The sequence below is a fragment of the Chinchilla lanigera genome, unplaced genomic scaffold (genome assembly GCF_000276665.1).
Source record: "Chinchilla lanigera isolate Chin_1 unplaced genomic scaffold, ChiLan1.0 scaffold00106, whole genome shotgun sequence".
NCBI lineage: Eukaryota > Metazoa > Chordata > Mammalia > Rodentia > Chinchillidae > Chinchilla > Chinchilla lanigera.
The window spans coordinates 1,773,588-1,792,781 of NW_004955507.1; the positions used below are offsets into that span (position 1 = coordinate 1,773,588).

Genomic DNA, 19,194 nt, shown 5'->3' on the forward strand with positions numbered 1-19,194 from the left:
TTGTTTGTAACTCTGTATTGTCTGTATTGTGCTTGTGATATGTTGTAAAATGTTGTCTGTCTGTTAATGTTTCCCTCCTTTAATCTTTAAAATAAAAAAAATTAAATTAAATTAAATTAAAAAAAAGAAAGCTATGATCACAGCAAAAAGAAAAGCAAAAAGATAGCAAGCATGCTTGAAGTGACCAATATACTGCGACAAGAGAAATCAACTCATGCTGTTTCCACACCGTCTAAGAGAGTGCTCTTTCCAGAAAGAGCAACTCTGGTAAGAGGTGAGTAAAGCAGAAGTGTGAAGCTAGAAACAGAGACACAGCCACTTTAAGTTATGTCAGGTTTTCAGGCTCAGATGAATCACATCCATGGACAGCTAAAAGAACATGCAACCACCAGTGATGAATCACTGTCAGTAATCCCCCAAAACCCTCTGAGAGGAAGAATGGTGGTGAAAGACGAGACAGTGAATAATTAACAAAAGAAACATTCTAGAAGCACACCCCGAGAAGCCTGGAGTTGGGTGTAGTAGTACATGCCTATAATCTCAAACAGGCTGAGCAACAGACAAGAAGATCCAAGTTCAAACCCAGCCTGGGCAACTCAGTGACTTGGCGAGACCCTGTCTTAAAATAAAAATCAAAAAGGGCTGCAGGTGTAACTCATTACAAAGGCCCTGGGTTCAATCCCCAGTGATCCAAGAAAGGAGACAGGGAAAGGAAGGGGAAGGGAAAGGAAAGAAGGGAAGGGGAAGAACGAGCGGCAGGAGGGAGGAGGGAGGAGGGAGGAGGGAAGAGAGGGGAGAAGGGAAAGGGGGACCAGAGGAAGAAAAATTGGCAGAAAAAATTCTAGCCTAGAGAATTAAATAGTTGAATATACAATAAAAGAATATGGTGATCACCATGAACTGATACAGGTTCACCATGAATAAGTACCAAGTTAATCAATTTCCTTCTTTTAAATTAATTTATTAGACCAATAGTTCAATGAGTATAAATTCATCTAAGCCAGACTTTAACAGAGTTCCACAACATCCTTGTAGATGCAGATGTATATCAGATGATTAAACTATCATCCCTGAAGCGTCATTATTTTCTTCAGGAATTTGGATTTAGCCCTGTTCTATACCTTTTGGTCAACAATTTGTGTCTAAAGGTGACAAAATAAGGGAGGAATCATGGCCTTGTTAGACAGCAAGAGCTGGATTTTAAAAGTGTCTCATAGTTATAACACGAGGTAGAGCTAAGAAGATGAAATTTAAGATGAATACACGTGAACTCTGCATGTTGCAGGGGGAAAGTGGGGAGGAGGCGGTACTTCAGTGGACCGTACGCTTTACATAAACCAAGAAGCTGAAGGGGCTACTACAAAAGAGCGGTAATGTCTTGGCTATATTAGGGCCCTGATCACTGTCCTCAGAGAGCTTCAGGATAGGATCCCAGTGCAGTTCTGCCACAGAACCCCTTCTAACTCTTCCATTCATAACCACAGTTCCCTGCTGCCACACTGCACGTACCCAGAGAACTGGAGGCTGGAGCCCACAGGAGGCCGCCACTTAGGATACGCCTTCAGGTCATAGCCCAGCAGTCTGGTTGCAGACATGTCAGGAAATACCCACGTTAAGGCCCGTATCTCAGTTACTTTCTCATCACCAAAACATAATGCCAGACATCCACAACTTAAAGAAGAAGTTTACTCTGGCTTACAGTTTGGAGAGGTTTCAGTCCATAGTCAGCTGGCTCCAAGGCAGGACAGCATAGCAGAGGAGCATCACACAGGAGAAACTGCTCATGGCCTGACAACGCAGGAAGCAGAGAGAGAGAGAAACCAAGGCAGGAGCAGGAAGAGATAAGCAAGGCCACACCCACAAAGATCCACCTCTTCCGGGCAGATCCCATCTCCTACCAGCAAGACAGCTGTAAACTCCATAATTCAGTCACCTTCCAGAAGTCCCACCTATGAGCGCATGAGGCTTTGATATAAACCAAAACAGCCTGCTACAGACAAAGCTGACTCTACCTCAAGACTGTCATTCTCCCTGAGTGTGGTGACGCACACCTATAATCTCAGCACTCTGGGAGGCTGAGGCACGACAGTACAAGTCTGAGCCTAGTCTAGCCAACTTGGTAATTTAGTGAGAACCTGTCTCAAAATAAAAAAAATTAAGAAAGGGATGGAGATGTAGCTCAGTGTAAAGGCCCTGGGTTCAATCTCTAGTACTACAAAATAAAGATAAAAGGATTGTCTTCTCATAACTAGCCAGCATAAGGACCACTACCAGCAGGCAGTGGAGGAATGTCAGAAGCACTGGAAGTTTGATGACACCTTTCTTACCCAGTGACCTGTGACTGACAAGCTGCAAGCTCTTGGATGGAAACACATGGCTGGAACTCCTTCGCTCATCAGTCAAACAAGTATCTTTGGAGTTATTTTTTCCAAGGAAGGGGACGTCCCCGAAGGAAATAAGTAAATGGCAAGTATAGAATATAGCAAATCAAAACATTTCCTGAAACAGTGCAAATCCTTGCCTTCTTGTACTTCTAGCTCAATGCCTGGAACTCAAGACCAGCCAAGGGAGGATCAGAGGGTCCTTTGTGGCTAGAAGCCAAGAAGATCCAAAGTGGCTTCAGAAATCCCTAAAGATGCTGAACTTCTTCCAAGCCACATAATTTCTGAGCTAAAAGAGACTTTGTACATCTTGTAGTTCTTATATATCAAAAAAGTGAGGGAAATACCGAACCTCCCAGGTGAGCCGGTGTTGCAGAGCTCCTTAAAGTAGTAAAAGAAATGAAATGAAACAAAGTGATGGTAGCAGTCCTTATGGTCCTGCTGGTAGTGGTCCTTATGCTGGCTAGTTATGAGAAGACAATCCTTTTATCTTTAAGAAAAAGAAATAAAATGAAAGAAATGAAAGAAATGAAATGAAACAAAGTGCAAAGGGCTTAAAGACTGGTCTCCAAAGTTCTTTTCCCAGAACAGGCAATTTTATCCGTGTTCTATATAGTTAGCTAACAGAAAAGCCCAAAGATTCACACCTGTCACTCCCAACCGCAAGGCTCAGTCCCTGCGTACTTCAGACTAAGGGTATTAGGGAGGGAGCGCAGATGATTCGCAGTGATCTGGAACCAAACTCATAAGACTGCGTCACCCATGGACAGATGGTAAAGGAAGGAGCCACATCTCACTCTCGGTCATGCTTACAATTTAACACTAAACAAACTATTCTAAAGACAAGTGCTTTGGTGGCAGAAAACATATAAATAAGCATTTCTAGACGCCCCCACCTTGTGTATCCATAACGGGTCTAGAAACCAAGATTCACTTTTTTAAAAAAAACTAACACAAAATTGTTCAGACAAGTCCTCCCCTAATCCTATGGCTTCCCTTTTCCAATGCTCTTCCAGTTCTGCTCCGCCCAAGAAGGAAACTTCCATTTTCCGCTACTGGAGACAGGAGTAGCAATGACAGCAGCCAGAAAGGGACAGGACTGAATATCTGAAACCACAAACTCTGAATCTGCAATTCCTCTATTTACTTAGAAACAGTTGCTGATGCTCAGCCTGCCAAAGATAAACTAAGACAAACCCGGAAAGGGAAGGGGAAGCAGTGAGGTAAGGGCTGTTATAAACCTGGCACCAGACAAAGGAAAAGCTCCTTGTGTTGTCAGGACAGTTTTCCTCCCCAGGAGAAAAGCTAGACAATGTAACACTGTGAATAGTGACATTAAGCTACAGTCAGGCACTACGCAGAGAAGCCGCCATCTTCACACACTTAAAAGACACAATTAGAGTCCATGGTGGGGTAATAGAAAGAACATGGCATTGGAGTCAGAAGAGATGAAATCTGAGCTCTTGCCCTACGTGGAACATGCTGTATGATGTCAGATGAGACCCAGTTCTCTGTGGACTATAAGGTGAATGAGTAAGAGTAACTGACCTTATAATTTTTTTGTAGTTCTTTTTCTTTTCTGCACCTCCCCCCACCCGTGCCTCAGTACAGGAGACTGAACTCAGGAAAGTACTTGTCTTCCTTTGTTTTCTTTTTGAGACAGGGTCTCACTAAGTCACCCACACTGGGATGGAACTTGTGCTCTTCCTGCCTTAGTCCCCCAGAGCGCTGGGATTACAGTTGTGCACCACTATGCCCAGCTGTTTTCTTCTAGTTCTACCATTCTGTTATACTGCTAACAGTATAGCGAAGAAGTTATGCATCTATTCAGTAAGCACTTACTGAACATTTTGTGTGCTGGGTGCTCTGCTAGGTACCAGGGAGATCTTGCTACCGAGAAACCTTCAACCCACAAATGCCAGAGACCCATAAACAAGTCCCTAAACACAGAAAGAGATGTGTGTAAACAGGACGAAGGAACCCAACACAGAATAGATTAGAGCAGAGTCGAAAACAGCTTCTCCGGAGTGATGCCTGGGCTTACACTTTAAGTAGAAGGTTTTCAGGCCAAAAAAGAGGAAGAAAAGCAAGCATATCCCAAAGCACTCAAGAACAGCCAACAGAACATGCATGATAGGAGGAGCTCTGAGAGATACAGTGCCTTATAAGCCATACTAACAGCTTCTGCCCAACATTCCTCAGCTCTTCATTTCTCCCGCTGTTCCTCTCAACAGCTCCCTACATGGCCTCACTGTGAGGATCAGAAGCAGCTCCTGCACCAAGTCTGCTTATGTCAACAACCCAGCAACTACCCAGCCCCTGCCCCCGCCAGACCTCTCCTTTTGTCAGAGTCTCATCTGGCTCCACCTGTCGCACTGCACAGCCTGTCCTTGCTTGCTGACAGGAGGCTTCCTCTCAGGCACCCAGCATAAGGACCACTCTTGTTTCCACTCTTGTTCAGCTTATGGTGTCCAACCACTGTCAGCTGTTCTAAATAGTTTCCATCTTCCTCAAAGCCACAACCACAGCCCACCCACCCTACTCTCACACTCAGTAGATGATCCCCACCTCCTCTGTTCTTGGGAATGACTATCCAGCACAACTCCCATAGCAACCTTCCTGCCCACCTGTCCTAAGTTCCTTCCTAAATAGCCCAGACAGAGCCATGAGGATCTCTGTCTACAACATAGCAGACAGTAAAGAAAAAGACTGTTAAGAAAAAGAAATTGCAGTCAACAACCAAGGCAGGTTATTGGTCCATGCAAGTAAATGGTATCTGAAATCAGCACACTTAAATGGAATAGAGGATATGGATACACTCCACACACCAAAAGGCACTAAGCAAATACTACTAGTTACTCCGTAAGTGTTGGCTGCATAAGAGAGTAAACAAATTGATGAATCTGATGTTTAAGAGGCAATCTAAAGAGATACAAAAACCAGTATTATCAGGTATGTGAACCAAGAATGTTGCTTAGGATTCTGCCAAGCACATCCTTTCTAAAAGATAATGCAGAGTCTTTGTAAACCTGACCTCTGGCCCCTGTTTTGCTCCTATCCACACAAAGCATTTAATGCCAACCCAAAAAGCACTGAGTCATGTTAGTGTCATTTATTTTAGAAATGATTTCCTAAAATATAGTGCATTTGGTATAAAATATACACACAACAGGTTTAACATACTGCATATGTAATATACTACATTGCATGGTATATACCGTATATACATTTCTCCCATGCTTTAAGTGCCATTACAAGCCCTCAGCCCATGACTGTTGACAAAGGCCAATAACACTCAACAGCCTCTGTTTACCTCCTGTATTGAGCATGTTCCACAACACATAACATTTACTAAAGCTTCTCTACTTATTTTTTGTCCTGACCAACAATTATGACTTATCCTGGTGGAGAAAAGGTATAACACTGGATTTGAACCTGCCACAAAGCAGTGAAGGAAAAGTAATGCCCAAAGTTGTAAAAATTCAAATATTAGTGTTGGTCAAGTTTTAAAGTCTTATGAGCACCACTGAATATGTCAGCCTGTAGACTTCTACAGATCTACACAGAATCCCAGGAAGATAATAGATAAATAAATAACCTCCTGTCTAGTCCACCACCTACTACAAAATATCTTTCTGAGGCTGCTACATTAGGTTTATATTGTGGGTTGGTCAGTACATAACTTACTCTATTTAGTTTTTTTTTTTTTTTAAGTTTATTACAGGTAGCCATGGGGAATAAACAAGGATATCATTGCAACTGTTCTTCTAACTATACCAAAGACATAATGAAGCCAGAGTTCTAGGTTTCCCCAAACTTGTCCCCAACACTGAGTTGTGCGTTGCATGTGAACAATGGAATTCTAAACTCTTAGAGTAACATTTTATATGAGTAACAGTTGAATCCCAGGGAGGACTGGTTTTTCTAGGGTAGGTAGGAGTCAGGGGCTGGCAGGTGCCCAAGTTAAGAATTCTACTCTCTTCATGACCTATCAAATATACCAAAAGTCTTATGAGCTCTTATCCCAAAACCAAGAAGCTAAAAATGATAGTGGATGGGCCGGGAATAGAGCTCAGAGGCATAAGCGCCTGCCTGAAAAATGATAGTGGATGAGAAGCTGTTTTCATCCATCCTTCTTAGTATTTAGTTCTCAGAAATTTTCAAGAATGATTATGATAGGGAAAAGAAACAGAAAGTGTGAATCACTCTAGCTCATAAAGTAGGAATAATTTGGATGAAGTTTACATGGTTTTTCAAGTTTGAGTTGGTTTGTTGGCTGTTCTTGTGAAATTCCTTTTCTATAATCTACCTTTGAAAGTATACAGCCAAAAAAAGTTACAACTCTTAGTCTCATTAAAACATTGGAGGCAGCAATAGGTACAAGGTATTGCTGAATAGGAGGGAAAACTAAGTTCTATAGCACAGTAAGACAACATGTTTGACAGTAATTAATTGAATATTTCAAAATACCCACCACGGAATGTTTTGAATGTTCCCAAATAAAGAACTGATGAATATCTAAAGTGACAGATAAACCCAATGGTGCTGATCTGATTATTACATACATCTATGAAATATCATACTGTACTCCAAATTTATGTACAAATTACTATCATCACTTAAAATAAAAATATATTTTTAGAAGTTTATACTGTGTTCCTAGTTTTATATTTTTGCCTATTTACTATAACGACGGGGAGCGGGGGGGGGGACAAAGAACAGTTCAACCCTTGTAAGTTCAGTAGTTCAGCTCTATTTGAGAGACAAAGAATTGGAAATATTTAGGAACAAATGTAATTAATAAATTTATATACAGTATAAATGTTCCCAACATGGTAATTTTATGAGAAAATCACATTATGCAGAGTACTTTATATGTCTCAAAACTAATAAAATGACTTGATATTTGTGAATAATACTTTTTTAAAAATCATTGTTTTCTTAGTTAGAAATGCACAAATCTCTTTAAAGAAAAAACATACTCATTTAGCCTACTGCCCCAACTATTTTTCTCCCTGATAGTTTAAAGTTAGCTTCCCTATTGAAAAAAAGAGATACTAAAATGTTTTTCTTAAACCTCAAGGCTTTTTTATTTTTCAAGGTAAGTTCGCTAAACTGAAACAGTATTGCAAGGGTTACAAAACCGAAACTTTGAGAGGTACAAACAGGTCACAATCGGGTACAGGGACTGCAGCAAACTGGACACAGGTGCTATTTCACTCCCGCGCATCGCCCCACACAGAAGTCTGTTCCAGCAGTACCAGAAGTTCTAGTTTTTCAAGAATAGCTAAAGACAATGATGTGAAATTCTCTAATTTCTAAAGTTCTGGTCCCTACTTTGAAAACCTTTAAAATACTGATGTTTGTGGGCAACTAGTTTGGAACTTACACAAGGGACAATATGTTAAAAGTATGATGAACTCAGGGAACAAATGTTATGTCCAGAAACATGAATTCTGTTGGAAAATAAAGGTTGTTCCACTCTCTCTGTCTCTTGTCTCTGTCTCTGTCTCTCTCGGCCAGGGAGAACATATCAGCTTTTTCTCGGCCAGAGAAGGGACCTGAAGAGGTAATAAACCAACCCGAGAAAATATGACATTGTCTGCTACAAAACAAAAAGCGTGAAGGTACCTTTGTTTCCTTTTTAAACTAAAGCACAACGAATCCTTCATGCCTAGCTTCTGACTCCATGTTGGGACAATTTTGCAAACTACAAATTGCAGATGTTAAGTTGCGTTAAACTTAATGTCCTCTAATCTTTATCTAATCAGAAATGCCATCTTAGAGCCGGTGCTTGCTGCACAGAAGCACCCACTTTTAGAATGGCGTGTGTGACTAAGCATGGTATCTGAGCAGAGGAGTTCCACCTCCTAAAGCTGTGAAAGTGTTATATACGAAAATCACATATGTGCACATGCACCTTAAAGAGGTTCCCAGCCTCTCCCCCATCAAGCCCTAAGAATCAATTCCTAACAGATTATAATAGCGAAAGTTAAAGTATGTGAATTCAACAAGTACCCGTAATAGTTGTTTTTTTTCAAGCATGCCTCTGCAGAAGTCTTTTTTTTTTTTTTTGATCATGCCATAATCAGCAGCCCAGAGATCGTCTCTGAGTGGGGAAAACACTGAGTCATCTCTATGTTGATAAGGAGGCTACAGAATGAGAGCACTGCTGTGAAGTAGGCATCAGATGTTGCCTTGTCTAAATTAGGCCCTGGAACAATCAAAATGATTTCTTTCATCCAATGACGTACAATAATCACTGGTGATGATGTCAATCTCCTTCTTTTAGTGTCAACCTCAAGCACAATCTAATGTTAACCTCTCCAAACCATAAAAAAAGGAAAGGCAAAAGAAATTCCTTCCTATTTGTATTCATAATAGTCATTATAAGTAGAGGAAAAGGACAAAATATCTGGTTTTTACACATGGCCAGCAAATGTGATACTATTTCCTATGTGTTTAAAAAATGCAAAATTAAATACGTAAATCACTTATAGAAACACCAACACCTAAGAATATCACTGCTGCATAAAATGAGTATCATGGATATCGTGTCTTTGTAGGACATAACAACTCTGGCCAAAAAGTGGCCTTGCAAACCTTTGGTAACAAAAAGTAAGATGGCAGCCCAAAAGAGCCTAACAGCAGTGTGACGGTGGGCACCAGGCCCATTAACAATTTATGCAAATTCCATTTTGAGCATTTTCCCACTATAGGCTGAGATTCTTCAGACAAGGAATCTGAGTTTGGGTTCTTTTTAATTTGCCTGAACTCTGAGGTTAGAAACTATCAACCACAATGAGTTCCAAATCTCATGTTCTGCTCCACAATATAATATAAGTACTCTAAAGAGCAGCACTGAAATAAATGCTTAACTGAAATGGCCTAATTTGTGGGTGTGCTCATGGCAACTAATCTCATTTAAAATCTTTATTTGTAAAAAAAAAATCCTTATTTGTGTAAAATAGCTGAATAAAATATTGACCAGAAACAGCCTTAAATTCTTTCAGAAACAAAAGAAGGAAAGAAAGAAACTGGCCTGACTGACATATTCTCAAACATTCAAAACTACACAACTCAAATTAAAGAACCTTAGTCCTAAATTGCAAAGAATATGAAGCCACAGGCAAAATAAAGAGAAGGGACACTCTGAACGGGCAATGAACGCAATCAAAATTCACATTTGTTGAGCAAGAAGAGTTATATTCCAAATGGTAAGGAAATTTAAAATTCTTCTAGATCATCATTTAAGAGTAAAAGAGACTATAATCCCAGCACTCTGGAGGCTGAAGCAGAAGGATGGCTGTGAGTTCGAGGCCAGCCTGGGCTACAAAGTGAGTTCAAATCCAGCCCAAACTCCATAGCGAAACCCTGTCTCAAAAAGATGGAGAAGAAAAAAAAAAAAAAAGTAAATGATACTATCATTACCTTTTCTAAAGGTAATATACACAATACAAAAAATTTCAAGCACAAGTAGTTGGAAAAAGACAAAATATCTTGTTTTACACTTAGCCGACAAATGTGATACAACTTCCTGTTGTTCAAAAAGTGCAAATCAAATATATGGCTCTTCTTCTCACACCATTGTTCTACTTACATGGCTGCTAATTCAGGCATCTCCTCCTGAAATGGTCTCTAAGTGTATATGCCAATGAGCTGTTCTGCAGCTTCTGTTTTATTTTGTTTTGTTTTCTTAACTTAAAAGGTGTGCTACCATTTTTTAAATGCCCCTTGTTTTAAGTCTCCAGGTACACGGATGGTCACATCCTTTCGTTCAGTTCCCAAAATTACTCATTGAAGAAGGAAACAGTTATTAGAAATGCTCCCCCTAAAACTGCCAGTAAGTTTCATTCTTTAAATTTTTATTTAGCTTCTCCTCTGTGAGAAAAGAAGACAAAAGAAACCTAGAGCTGAGGTCAATTGTCATGAATCGCATTCCACTGAAACCTTCCTTCTACCGTAAACCCACTGGTGATAGACATAAAACACTACACAACCGATGCTCATTTTTCAGAGAGTAGATGCTCCAGAACGACCACTCATTACTGTTTCACTGAAAAGCACATGTAAAAGCAAGTCAGGGCTGCTCGTTGGGCAAGGAATTTGAAACAGCCCATTTTAGAGTGTGCTTATCATTCCCATCCTCGGTGTTGCACTGGTTTCCCATTCCTTTGTCATCATTTCTACAAAGCGCCTGAGGAGCCCAGCTAGAGTGGGGAAAGGCAAATGTTTCCAAAGAAGACTATCGTGAGGATCTCTAAGAGACTGTGGGGCTCAGCTGAAAGGTTCACAAATGCAGTCAGAGGAAGGAAGTATGAAGGACTTTGAGCTGATAATGATGAGGAACAGATAAGACTTCTGGAGACAACAAGACTAATAAAAAAACTAACCAGGAAGCCTGAAGGGGGGAAGAAGCTAGGCCCTATGAAAAACTGCAGAAAGCTCAGTAGGACAATTGGTCTGCCCAAGGACAAAACCAGCACAGCCATATTTTACACCAGAAGCTCAGATATAGAGGAAAATGCATAGGATTAAGAACTGATTCTTCTCTGATCAGTCAACAGTGGTTGAGGGTTATGCATGGTACCTGAAATGTACACATCTACCACAACTGCCATTGTATTGAGGGAGGGCTTGGGGGTGTTTCTGCTTTTTACCTTACAGCATTCACCCTTGATATTTTTAAGATATTCTAAATATGTCCTACATGCACCACTATAAAGTATGAAACATTGTGCCTGTCTGACCTTCCCCATAGAATTGTATCCCATCTAACTCTTACTGCAAATATTCAGATGTGGTTTTCACTTAATAAACCTTCAGTTGATGAACTTTTGGATGATATAATTATAGGATGAAAAAACTCTGAAATCTATGAACTGCAAATTAAACTTAGCCATTAAAATACCTTGTAAAAGTTCCAGCCCATAAAGAACAATGCAGTTTACAGGTTATGGGCAAAGGATGCTAGTCTTTCTGTTTGCCAGCCAAAGACACAGACACATGCCTACTGCACAGATGCCATCTGTAATTCTAAAACTAATTTTCTTGATATGGAGGAATCAAAGTACTTCAAATTTTTTATATAAAGTGAGGCCATGTTCCTACTTTTACATCATATTGTCTCATTTTGTATAATTCATATTTGCATAAAATGAAATCACACCATGTTCATTAGTATGTGTCTTCATTTATCTGGAAAATCTACCCTTCCCTTTCCTTCTTTTTCTGTCAAAATTCTACACATCTCCTCCTTTCTCTCCCTAAATGATCTTACCTAACCTCATAGCTTTAAATAACATCTCTGTGCTGATGACTCTCAAGCATACTATTTCTAGCCCCAGTGAACATTACATTACATGTCTATGAGACCACTAATGGGCATCACAAAATGAACAGAACTCAAACAGAAATCTGATGGGCACTCATCAGATGCAAGGTATTCTAAGAGCTACAGCAGAGAATGAGACTAACAAAGATCCCAGTCCCCATGAAGCTCACATGCTTATTTGTTATCCTCACTAAAGCCTAAGCTCCAGAGAGGCATGGACACAAAGTCCATCTTGTGGCCAATGAATCCTGAGTGCCCAGGGCAGGATATTGGCATGAAGCAAGCATTAACACATCTGCTGAACAGATGAACCGTCCTGTCACACGCAGCCCTCTGCTTCCCTGGGAACACCGACTACAAGTCAAGAGTTCTTCCTGCCTATCAGTTGGGATCCAGGTTGGGATCCAGAATGTCCACCGTGCCTCCTTAGAGTAGTCTGGACATTAGCCTCCATGGCTCAGCTGGGTCCCTAACTCCAGGCCTACCTGTCCTGCCACTCCTTACCACCACAGTACCCTGAGAGCTCCCCAGGTGGCCTGGCACTGGGATTTGTCCCACTGGGTCATAAGAACACCAATCCACGTGGTGGGAACTGACCATGCATTCATCATTAAACAGGCCAGTTTTTCTCTATTAAAAAACAAAAAAGTGTTGCAATTAAGGGCATGGATCATATTTTCTCCCTGGCTCATGCTACTCCTTCCCTTCAAAGTTCACATGAGACTTTCACCATCAACAAGGTATCACCTGTCCAAGTATTCACACGTAGAACTGAATACAATTTATTAAGGACATACTTTTGCCTCTTTCAACTGCCACGGAAGCAAGATGTTTACCTGATCTTATGAGTAATTATATTTATTCCAAAGAACATTTGCTAATTGTTGAAATGATCTAATCTCAAATAAAAACAAAGGTAACTATTAAAAGAAGTTAAGTCATTTTAAAAAAACTGCAACTATGGGAACAAACAATGAAAATCTCTTGAAACATTCTGGAGATCTCTGAAAATAGATACTTAAAACTCTCATTTCTAACATACAAGTATGTGAGAACAACATTCACATTTTAATATACTAGTTGACTTAGAAGTGCCCTGCTGCTTTGATTTCCTCTCTCTTGGCTTTAGCACAGAAGATGTCTACAAACACTACAGAAATAAAGGTGGGAAGCCCCAGCTGGTGGTCTGTTGAGGTCAGCTGGGTTTGGAAGATATTTCTTCCTACTTCTGGGACTCCAGCTTAAAAACTATGTTAGTTAAGTTAATAAAGTTGTAGGAGGGGCGCCCTGCTCTACATCTCAGAGCCAACTATCTGCCATTATATTTTGCCTGTATTTCATTCTCTTTGAAGTATTTTCACATATATTATCTCTTGTAGTCTTCAAACTTAAGCAGTCCTGCAATGTAAAAAGGAAAGGATACATTCCTCTGTGTGGAACCAGGAAGAGTCAAACAATTCACTTTAAATTCTACAATAAAAGTGACAGAACTCAGATATGCCTAGGCCCATCCCAGTGTCCTTTCTTCTACAAGGGAAAAGACAATGTGGTTCTCCACAAATCACACTCTACAGTCATCTAAAAATAGTTCCTCTGACTGCAGTAGATGGGAAAAAAATACATATATTCACCAATGGTTTAAAGTGCTGGGAGAGGCATTGGTCCTGGAGCTCTGGGCAGAGAGGATTCAGATTCACAAACTCATCGGATGGATGCCAACTCCTGCAATGACAAATATACAAAACACCTGCTGTGAATCACAAGCATCCTGTGGCCTTACCCCAAGGGAATCCATACAAACCAATTGCCAGGTACCCCATTTAGGCTCAAAGTCCCCATTCTGCTCATCCAGCCCAACTCCCTTTCCCACCCTCACTTCTCACAGTGGAACAATAATCCTCAGTTCACCCACTGAAATGGTGCCTGTTAGGATTACAGGTTCTTGGGCAGAAAGGACCTTCAGGCATCATCTTTAATAAGGATCACAAACTAAAAGTACAGTGGGGTCACATCTAGCCTCTAGAGATATCACATTTCATCTGCAGCAGTAAGTCTAAAAAATCTAAGCAGAAATTTAAAAATCACACAAAAAATCACAAATTTAAAAGTCACATAAAAATCTAGACTTCTAGTTTCTCTTTTAAAAAAAATAAAAACACAGATCTAACAAGACGGCTTCTATCAATGTCTGACACTGACAAAGATTATCTGGTGCTAAGTAGCAGCTGCCCTCACAGGCAGGCTTGACTGTTCTAAAATATCATCATCCCCACCACACCCTATTGTTCCCTCAACATAAAGAACTATGGCTGTCATTTATCATTGCCCTTGTATTATTGTTTCTACAATATTGAAATATCTTTATTTATGATTGTAACAAAAGTGGAAAAACTAAAGAAAAAGGGGACAATTTGGTATAATTTGCTCTTATACTCTTTGATAACACAGAGGGAGAACAAATTTTATAATATAAAATAGGTAAGATGATTCAACTCTGTATCCTTCACTTTAATATTTATTTTATAGGTAAGTATTAATTTTACTTGTGTGTGTATTTATTATATATTGTATTTATTATATTTGTTTTTATAAATAAATGCCAACTTCTGCATTTATTTATTATATTTATTATATATATTATATTTATTTATTATATGTATGTGCGTATTTATTATATTTATTTTTTGCTTCATAGTATGACTATGATGCAGCAGATAGTAAAAAAGGCCTGGATTGCTAGTCAAGATACCTAGGTTCTAGAATGACCTCAGCTTTTCTAAGGGAAAAAAAAAACATGATAGAGCACACACAGCATCTTACGTTAGTAGCCTTACACTATAGAAACTTGTGACCCCGGAAGATGTACAACACTGCAGTTGCCCACAAATTAGATGCAGGTGGGAAAGTGACCTGCCTCTCCCTTCATTAAAAGGAAGAGATGATGGAGGGAAAATGGGGATCTCAAGCCATGAGACAACATAGGCAAAAGCAAGGAGGTGTGAACAGCCCCAGCAATATAGTCTTGTCCGGATCTCTTATCACCTTCTGGGGTTTTTTGATGGTGTTGTTGCTGCTGCTGCTGTTACTGTATTTTTGGTTTTTTGTTTTTTTAGGGTTTTTTTGGAAATAGTTGGCCTTTATTTATAAAGCTCAGAATAGGAGTTGTTAATAAGACTATTATTTGAATATAAATCACCAAATTTATACAAGTAACAATGTCCAAGAATATGCCTTAAATCCTGGTGTGGACTAAATTTTCACATAATTATATATTTTTATGTTTTACGTTTGTGATAGAACAAAGGGATACTTTATTTTGGGCCAACAAAGAATAAAGCTTCTATATGAGAAGAGTGATGTGGCTGGTTTGATTCCATGTGGCACCGCACACAAAGGAGCATGATTTATACTTTGTTTGATTAATTATAGATCTTTTTCAAATGAGACACCATCAATAACAAGAAATTATAAAATTCTAATCCAATGGCAGAGTTCTCCAAAGGAAAACTGAAGAATCAGAATCTTGATGCAAATGTCCTGAATCTCTTGGGAACTTGTCTGGTCGAAATCCTTCCTCTTCCTCCTCCTCAGAGCCCAGGAGTGAACCTCTGCCTGAATCCTGATGCATCCTTCAGAGTGGGGAGCTACCCTTCCATTCAGCAGAAGTCCTTGCCTTCCCCTTCCTTTGCTGGCTTCTCTTCTCCTTTCGAGCAGGAACTGGGCATGCATGGCTCACCCCACGCCCTTCTGTCTTCTTCCAGGTATCTACCTATTTAGAAGTGTGCACTCTGATATGCTTTTAGCGAAGAAGCAAACTTAGCAACAAAGGCTCCCTGTGTGGTAGGGGAAGAGGGGAGAAAGCTGTCCGAGGAGACTGTGGCAACAGGATGGTAAATCTGTAATTCTTCAGCTTCCTTGTTATTGCCACGCACTATTTGTAATAAGTCCTTATTTATCTCTCTGGAAATTCTGCTGGCCCCCCAGGCCTACCCCTGGCTTGTCCAGCACAGGATTTGGGAAGGGTGGTACCCAGCACTGCGTGAAATTATCAATGGGTGCCATCTGACTCAGGGCAGCCGGGGCTAGGGTCACTGGTCCTGGGCAGCTCCCTCTCCCCTGGGGCACCAGATGCGCGTGGCCCCAGGACCTGCTGTCACTGTTGTTGTTGTTGTTTGTATTTTGACACAGAGCCTCACTATGTAGTTCAGTCTGGCCTTGAGCTCAGTATGTGGCCCAGGCTGGCTTTGAACTCACAGCATTCCTCCTGCCTCAGTCTCTCTGAGTACTGGGATTACAGGCCACTATGCCTGGCCTTTACCTCATGGGTAATGTGCCTTATGCCACATGACCTAGGATCTGCTGGGACTTAATGTATGGTGCTGATGCCCACTCTTGGAAATGTATCTCACCAAGGTCTGCTATCAAGAATGCCAAGGGCAACCAATCTCATCCCAGAGTCCACAGAGGCTAAGAAACATGGTGATAAAAACCCTGAGCCTTTCATGATGTCTCTGAGAAGACAATAAACAATGATTTCTTCTCATGCCATTCTAAGACTTTCCTGCCTATCCCCACCCCAGGGCCTGAATTTCCACAGCCAGAAACTACTGTACTATGCATTCAGGCCTCAAGCATAATATTCATGAGAAAATGTTACAGAATATCTGCCCATCAAAATCCTAAGTGGAGATTTCTTCATATATAATATAATAAAGAGATGAGCTATTGCTCAGCTGATGCAGAGCCAAGGGAAAACAGTTCAAAAACACAACTGGCAAAGGTGCTTAAAGAGGAATAAAGGCCAAATACATGGCCATGGTGACAGTTCAGGGTTCAAGGTCAGCATAAGCAATTGATGCAGCGGAGTCCACCAAAATTGTGTAAAGACTTCCTTCTCTGAGTAACTGGTGGGCAGTTTCCCAAATCTGACTGAAAATTAGAATCACCTGGAAAATAGGAGGAAAACAAATTCCCTAGGTCCCATGCCCATTAAAGCAGAATGTTTGGTTTGGAGGCCCTGGCATACTTTAAGTTTCCCACAGGTGATTCCAATGCCCAGTTGGAAAAAGATATATTTCACCCAGAGGCCTCAGAAGCTCCAGAAAAATCTCTTCAAGACCGTTAATTAAGCATCCTCCAAGAAAGATTCAAAGATCCAGGTTTCAGGGGAGTTACACATTTTTAGTATAATTACCCACTCTGTATTGCATCATGACAACTATCACTTAACTCCTTTTTGTTTTAAATAAATAAAAACAATACCAGCAGCTAGAATGATAACTGGATATGTAAAAGAGACCTTCATCTTCCTTTTGGATACCCAACAGCAGTGCCCCTAGATATACCGTGGGGGCCATCCAATATCAGCAGCAGAGCAGCAACTTCACACCAATGCAGGCTGCCTCTAGCTGAACAAAGGACCTGGGTGCATCCAATCACTAAGATGGCCTTCGAGGAACAGCTCCAAGGCACAGTACTCTGATCAGGTACTTCCTGCCTATCAAAGGGCAGGACACTGCAAATCGATGCAATATGTGGAAACCAGCCAAGCCAAACGAGCACTTCTCTTTCCAGATTTCCATTTTGTGGTCATGTAACACCCTGAGCAATCCCACACCAAGAATGACAAAGTAAATGCCATATACCACAAAGATGACCCATCAGAGTAAGTTGCTTCCTGAATGGATCAGCCTAGCCAAATCTCTTCCCTGATACCACTATGTGCCACCAGGTGACCTTCAGAGAGTCAGCACCAGAGAAACCCACAGCTGGCTAAGGTCAGCCTTCTTGGTTGCAAGGTTGCAGCAATTCATACTTCAACAAAATGAGAGGTTCAAGAGTCCCTTTCAACCTAAGGACCTTCCACTTGAGCCATATGCAAATTGAGAATATGAGTGGGACAAGAAATCTAGGAAAAGCTGAAGCTAGGATTTACCCTATCCTAGTGGCCCTCAATTTTTAAGGGATTCACTCCTTTTTCCTGCAGTTCTATTATATTGTGACCTATAAAACATACTCCTTTAGCTTCATGCTTCAAAAGACATCACGAGACTTGCTGCAGATTCTGAAAGAGACCTTGAACCCAAACCTCTCCTGCATCTACATGCTTTTCTCTATCCCATCTCCAAAATACTGACCAATACTGGCTGTTACAAAAGTCACCTTACCCATTTTCACTCTCACCAAACATCAACCTGCTCTGGACCTACTGGAGCTCCCATATTAAGTGTCTCACAGCACTATTCATCTTTCCTTCTATAGAGAGCCTTTCCTGGCCCTCGTCGTGGTCCAGGAAATTTGTATTTGTAATCCCATGGAAAAGTTATTGGAATCCCATTGAGTTAATTCCAATCTACTATTTCCAGTGCAACCCATGGCAAGAATGAAGACACTAAGGCATATTTGTAGTTATGGGGAGTCAAGGGGTCCTAAGTCCAGCTACAGTGATGGCTAGCTGGATCAAAGGCCTTAACCAGGGCTGAAACCAGGTTTTATTAATTCAGGAAAGAAGGAGTTTGGGGATGAGTGGCTGAGAGAATGGCAAGAAGTAGGTGAGTGCTGTGAGCTGGGCTAGGTAGGAGGCCTGAAATCATCTCTACAATATGCAGAGAGAAAAATATGCAGAAAGAGTAACCTGCCTAACACAACTGAGATGGTATCTAAAGTTTTGGGGTCTGAGTTTCAGGTCTGATGTGTAATCTTTTATGCCCTGGGAAGTTATATAGCCTCTTATCTTGAGGCTCAATCCCAGCCAACTATGTGAAGCACGGCTCTCCATCCTGCCTCGCCCTGGCTCACACATGTTTTGGGGGGACACATGGGAGATCAGAGAAACACTGCCCTGTTGCCTTGCTTCAAAGACTACACATCAACACCTCAGCTGGACTGATTTACATTGCTCAAAGCCAACTGAAGGGCTAAGGAAAAGTCCTCGCCTGCTCTGTACATATCAGTACATGGAAACAGGGTCAAGTTCAGCCAAAATAGAGACAACTGCTCCTCTTCAAAGAGCGTCACCCAGGTGGTCTTCCCCATCCTTCACAGCGTATCACTTATATTTTTACCTCATTTTTCCACTAACCTCTAGATAGACAAGAATCCATGTCATTTTGTTTGGCCTTTTGTTGTAATTTTTAAGTTTTAATGAGACTTTGATGGTAGTCCAATGCATCCCAATTTAATACCTTAGAAAGCTTCAGTTTTCCTCCAAAATACACCGAATTTCATGCCACCTAGGCCAAAGCCGGCTCCTCACTCCTTTGTTCTAAATCCAAGGTCCAAGTGCTTCCTGAGCTCACTCCAAACTCATTCTTCTCCTTCCACAAATTTAAATTTCTCCACCAACAAACAGAGTCCAGAGAGCAAATCCCCACCTGGTCTTGAGGCTGACCAACTTGGGAAGAAAACAAATCAAGTAATGATCTTTCTATTTCATTTTTTAAGCCATGTGGTTATTTTATTTAAGTTGGCTTTGTAATA

The 19,194-nt window shown here is 40.8% G+C and overlaps 1 protein-coding gene across 23 annotated transcripts in view; it reads right to left on the bottom strand.

Moving 5' to 3' along the window:
• Positions 1-19,194, bottom strand: part of Sorbs1 (sorbin and SH3 domain containing 1) — a 226,481-nt gene that overhangs the window by 151,021 nt on the left and 56,266 nt on the right. For all 23 annotated transcript variants that reach the window (XM_013506186.1, XM_013506184.1, XM_013506189.1 and 20 more), the window contains exon 2: positions 13,347-13,437. In XM_013506186.1, the coding sequence (XP_013361640.1) occupies positions 13,347-13,437 (91 nt within the window). The remainder of the gene's footprint in view (positions 1-13,346; positions 13,438-19,194) is intronic.